This window comes from Myotis davidii, unplaced genomic scaffold (assembly GCF_000327345.1).
Source record: "Myotis davidii unplaced genomic scaffold, ASM32734v1 scaffold453, whole genome shotgun sequence".
Taxonomy (NCBI): Eukaryota; Metazoa; Chordata; class Mammalia; order Chiroptera; family Vespertilionidae; genus Myotis; species Myotis davidii.
The window spans coordinates 2,402,820-2,408,819 of NW_006285234.1; the positions used below are offsets into that span (position 1 = coordinate 2,402,820).

The 6,000-nt window shown below is 49.9% G+C and overlaps 1 protein-coding gene across 1 annotated transcript in view; it reads right to left on the reverse strand.

Annotated features, from left to right (window-relative positions):
- The window catches only part of HYDIN (HYDIN, axonemal central pair apparatus protein), a 361,269-nt gene that overhangs the window by 143,841 nt on the left and 211,428 nt on the right, over positions 1 to 6,000 (reverse strand). The window contains exon 24 of the mRNA XM_015558788.1: positions 5,293 to 5,606. Coding sequence (XP_015414274.1) covers positions 5,293 to 5,606 — 314 coding nt within the window. The remainder of the gene's footprint in view (positions 1 to 5,292; positions 5,607 to 6,000) is intronic.

The window sequence follows — 6,000 nt, forward strand, 5'->3', positions numbered from 1 at the left end:
TTCTTTCCTATCTCAGAGACATATGCACGTTACAGGCATCTCTCATTTAATCCTCACAGCAACTCTTTTAGGTTCTATGTTATCTCCATTTTACAGTTGAGTAGACCCAGGCTCAGGGATGATCCAGAAAGACATGGCCAGAAGGACAGAGCCCGGATTTTAACCAGCCGCGTCCAACCACAGCCCAAGATCTCAACCACCATTGATAGATCACGCCTTAGAAAAGGTTCACTTTCCAGAAACTGAGGGATGGTGAAGAGACAGATGGAAGCATCCAGAAAATGAGGCCTCCTCCACCCCCTTCCAGGCCCTCCCCCTCCTCTTCTAATCACAATATTGGACAACTTATGCTCATCACGGGAAAACCAATGTGCGAACAACACATGCTCTTCGCTCCAGGGCTGGGCTCCCTCAGGCCCTCTTTTCGATTTATTTATAATCTGACTTGGAAGTAAAAAGGCACAGCTGTCCTTGGAGACCGCTCGGCTCACCGCTCCACGCTCCAGCATTGCCTCAGCTGTGCAGCGCGGGGCCTGGGCAGAGATACCAGCCAAGCCGGCGTCGGCTTGGCTCTCCCTGGCCTCTCGGAAGTACAGGCTGGCTCCGGTGTGGGCTTCCCGGGGCTCCTCTTTCACACAGACGCCGCGAAACAGCACCTTCCCATCCAGCTGCCCAGCCAGCCGGTAAAGGGCACAGCCCCACGTGCTGGTGAGCCGGTGTGCGCTCTGCTCTACGCTGCATCCCAGCTTCCTCACACGCGTGTGTGTGTGAGCGGCACAGACTGTCACCCACCAAAGTCATCCAGAGCCCGGTCATACACGTGGACTCACGTGGAGGAGCGTGTTTCAAAGCCAGTTACTGCCTTTCCCTCTTACAGAGTCTTAGTGAGCCTGCTTGTCCCTTTTACTTCTATTTTTGTTCCCATATGTGATAGGAGGGCCAACTTGAAAAAAAAATGCTCAAACAACAGGGATTCTTTAAATATAGGAGTCAAAATTGCCTACAAAATCACACACACGTGTGCATGTACATACACACACGCACACACACGCACGCACACACATACACACACAGGGCAGAGGTATGGGTGCTGCAACAGGAATGTTGAGAGTCTAGGCATCCTCACACCCCGCCTAATAGAAGAAGAAAAGCCTCTTTTATCCTCTTGTTTCTTTTACGAACTGCCGTGCTGAGGAGAATTATAATTGGGGGGAAAAAGGTTGGTGTTGGCCTAGCTGATAAAAGTGACCTTTCGCCAGCCAGTTCTTGATGTTTTTCTGACGCCGGCACCGAGGGAGCCTATCTGGAAGGCAAGCGGCACTTTTTTATTTTATTTTTTGCTCTTCAAGGTGACATTATGCCTTGAACCTTTTCCATTTGGCAGGTGCCAGGAAGCTGACAGAAAAGAATCTTCAACCAGTTATGCAACCGTTCTCCGCTCAGTGCATGAGCGCAGGGAGCAGCTGATTAAAAACCAGCCTGTGAGGACCCACTCTGAGCCAGCGGCCGTGCTGGGCCCGGGGACCCATGGGCAGCAGGACAGACGTGCTCCCTGGCCTCCTGTGAAGTTGGACAGTGAGCCGTCATTACAGATGGGGCCAGGCCCCACGGAACTGGCTCCCAGAGCCTCTGGCAGGGGCTGTCATCTAAGGGAGGATCTGAGGTCAGCTGAGACATGATGGGGAGAGGGGCTCGCTAGGAAGAGGGGGAGAGTTTCCTGCAGAGAGAGAGAGAGAGAGCAGTCAGATAGGAGCAGCTTGTCCGGAAAGAGGCCCACGTGGGAGCCAGTGTGGAGATGGCAGGGTGAGGTGAGAAGAAACCAGGGAGAAATGCAGGGCCCGCACTTGCTCTGCTGAAGCACCTTGTACTGTCTCCTAAGAAGCATGGGTGTCGCCCTGGCCGGTTTGGCTCAGTGGATAGAGCATCGGCCTGCGGACTGAAGGGTCCCAGATTCGGTTCTGGTCAAGTGGGTGTCATTAAAGGCTGAAAGCCCAGGCAGGGCCAGATTCGCCACTTGGCTACTGTGTGGACGATGGACGGTGGAGCGTGAGTGACAGCTGAGAGCCCAGGGAGGGGCCGTCACGATGGGCCAGGCAGGAGACAGTGGCGGCCTGAATTCGGGTGACACAGTGGGATGGGAGTGGGAGGCTTTAGAAGGTGGAATGGGTGGAACTTGGAGATGGATTTGATGAAGTGGTGGGCGAAGGAGAGGAAGGAGCAGGTGACTCAGCTCCGGACAGTGATGCCTTCACCGGACAGAGGCCCTAGAGGGGAGGCCGGAGGAGACGAGGGCAGAGCCCGAGGCTGGTGTGGGGCAGCTGGGGGTGAGCCACCTGGGAGACATCGGAGGAGAGGCCAGGAGGGCGGTGCCCGGGGAAGTGAGCAGAGGGTCTGGTGGAGACACACGTGTGAGCCTCAGCAACGGGCCACGCGAGGCCATGGGGCAGAGCAACTGCCAGCAAGGGCAGAGGGCCAGGAGGGCGCCCTGCGTCCCACCCGCCAGGGGGCTGCTGCTGGCCGAGAGCCAGGAGATGAGGGGAAACAGGACAGGCGGTGCTGGTCAAGCCAGGGAAGGAATGCCTCTCAGGAAGGCGGGATTGGGCAACTGCGCTGAGGGCCGCTGAGAGGTATCTTTCTGAAAACACCTGACTCCTGTCTCTCTCTCTCTTTTTTTAATTGGTTATGTCCTTTTATTTATTTTTAAAGCCTCATTAAACTGAAAATAATAAATATATATTTTTCCTGCTGTCTGAAGTTTAGTGGCTTCTCATATATATTCTTTTTTGTAACCTTATTTTTATTGTTGACACTATTACAGATGTCCCCATTTTCCAGTCCTCTGCCCACCTCCACCCAGGTCCCACCCCCCTTCCCTCTGGCCATCACCTCACTGGTTGTCTGTGTCGTTGGCTAATCTCTTCCCTCTCTTGATTATAAATCTCACCACTGCCTCCAAGAAAGAGTCTAAACTCCTTATCCTGAGATACCAGGCCTCTCACACACCACTGCCAACCTACCCCCTGCCGCGTCTCCCTGACTTCTCCTCTGCCATCGGGTCTGCACGGTGGCCATGCTGACATAGCCCCGGTCCACGCTGGTAGGCGGCATCCTTTGCCTCTCCAGCATTCATGCTCCTGTGTGTCAGGTGTGTCGGGAGATCTGCCCCACTCCTACCCCCTTCAGTCCACGGGGCTCTGGGGTCACGGCTGAGCCTCTGGTGTGGGGCACGTGGTAGGACAACCCTGATGAATGTGTTACCCACCCCGACAGTGACTGGTTGAGGGAGGGGACGGGTAACGTGATTAAGCCGGTCTGATCGGAGTGAACCTCATGGAGATTCTGGGGCAAAGGCTCATTTCCTCTCCAGTGGATCGGCATCCGTGAGGAGATTGCCCCAGGAGTGAAGGAGCATTTGGGGACCATGGAGAGGAGCTGATCTGAGGACATGGCCAACACATGGAAGAGAGCAGGGACCCTGGCTCTGGAGACACTGCTTGAGTCCCCGAGGTGGGCCAGGCCAGAAGCCAGAAGGAATCTGTGAACCAATGAATGCCCTTTCCTTTTTATTTTTTGCGTAGGGTCAGGTTTCCTGTGACTTATAACAGAACTGTGTCCGTGAATCCTAACTAACAGAAACATAATATTCCCGTCACTTAGAATATGTCCCTGCTCCTCCATCGGAACGTTTAACTGTGCTTCTAAGTGCGGCTTCCCTGGCTCCTCTGAGCAGTCATATCCCCCCCCCCGCCCCCCATCGTCCCTCAGAGCCTGGCATTGTCACCCGCCCACCATGGTTCACACACATGGTTCCCCAGCGGCCTCAAGGCCAGGGATCCTGTCTTATTCACTTTTGTATCCCTAATCTCACACATAATCTGGTGCAAAAGAATCACCTATCAAATATTTTCTGAATGACTGAATGAAAAATTACAAGCAAAAGCTCAATATCAAGATATAAGAAGATACCGATGAAAGCAAAAGAATGGTTAGATGAATGCTTAAAGCAATAAAAAATTAGAGCACATCATCTCTAGTACTGGCCAAGCGCACTTCCAAAATGTCATTATTTTAATTATGGAAATGGCTTCTCAAAATAAATAAGTAAACAAACAAATAAATAAATAAAGCCTGGCCCTTGCTCCCAGATGGAATAAACTCATTTAGCTGTTACGTGAGAACAACTTCACAGAATCTGGTATTTGCAGCTTATTAGGCCAGCTTGACTGGTTTCTCCTTAATTATTTTAAACGTGCATCCTCTGTAGAATTTCATTTCAAACCTAAATAGCCCCTGGCACCTAACGATCAGGTTCCATGGCTCAGGCCTGACCCTTGGTCCGGCTGATAAAACGAACGAGTGAATGCTGGGGAGGCAAAGGACACCACCCACCATGTGGACAGGCCTGGCTACGCTAGGTCGTCCTTAGCTGCCTATGGTAAACATCCAGAGCAAGCCATCGTTACCATGGTAACAGAGCCGGAAAGGAAAGGTTGGCTGTCATGGACAAGATGAGCATTGCATACAGGAGGCACCCACAAGCCAAGGAAACATGAGGCTCCTTCGTTAAGTATGGCTACTCAACACTCAGTGCTGAAAACAGGTGTCAAAACACCCGATGGAGACATACCTGGTCCTGGTCCTGGTCTCCAATGAGGCTAACCCAGATGGAAACGTTCCTGCGGCCTGGCTAACACAGGCTGCTGGTATTTTTTAAAAGGAGTGTTTTCCAAATTAAGTTTGGCTTTCGCTCCTAATTGAATTTAAAGTTAACTGAACAGGAGAGAGATACCTCTAAACATAAATATCGTGAAGACAGCGGTTCCCTTTCGGCACGGCACTCACCACCTCCCACTACATACATATGCCAGAACGAAACCCACCGACCCACTGAAGTCACAGCACGTGCTCAGTGTATTGTGCTATGCAATTCATGCTTTGGGTTTGAAATGCTTATTCAGAAAACTGCACAAAAACTTTATTTTTTATGACAGATTTCTAATGATCCAACTACTAGCTTCAAAATTAAAGGAGGCTTATGGATATTAATCACTCTGTTAATTTGATGGCAACTGGGGCTTTCAAAGATGTTTTATCTACTTTTCTTGCTTGGAAGTCTCGGAGGGACCAAGAGTTTAGGCTCCTTGTTATTTTTGTCAATAATTAATTGCCAGAACCAAAAGTATTCATGCAAGACCAGTGCACAGGATACAGGAACCCAGTGCAGAGCAAGGAGAAAAAAACCCCAAACGAACAGCAGAAAAGAGCTCTACGGGATAGCCACGCTGGCGGTACCTTATTTGATTTTCCTCGTCGCTCTCCAGGAAGAACCAGCAAAACTTCACAGCCAGTGGGCTGCAGTTGGTGATGGGAACGTAGCGGATCACCTCGGTATCGTTCAGGATACAGCCGAAGTCCAGGTCCATGGTCTCAAAGGACAGGTTGGGGTAGTGCACTTCCCCACGCAGGCTCAGGCTGTCCACCTGAGGGTGCTCCAGGTACCTGATGGCTAGAGTTTCTTCCGCCACCCAGTTGTTCAAATCGCATTTGTGGGTCGGGTCAAACTTGACCAGCAGACTTTTTTCTTCACCAATCTCCAGTTTAATAGGCTGCAAATCAGAGTGTGGGAAATTACCAACCTTTGTACTATGCATTTCCAACCTGATACATGAAACAGGATGGCCAAAGTTATTTAAATATATTGATGTACATACATACATACACACATTTGTATTACTATTAAATATATATGAGCTAGTATATCTATATTGATATCATTAGTCACCTATATTTATTGATATTATAGATGTCTATATGTTTGTGCATACATATTTTATTCATTGAAAATGAAACGAAGGAAAATCTGGAGAGGGAATTATTTGAGGGAAGAGATTTTGCTAAGAGTTGTGAGGTTAGAAAGTTTGAGGAGTTGTAAAAAGGAAAATCTACAATGAATAGCCATTATAAAAATATTCTTAACTGAAAGTAAAGTAGATTGGTAAA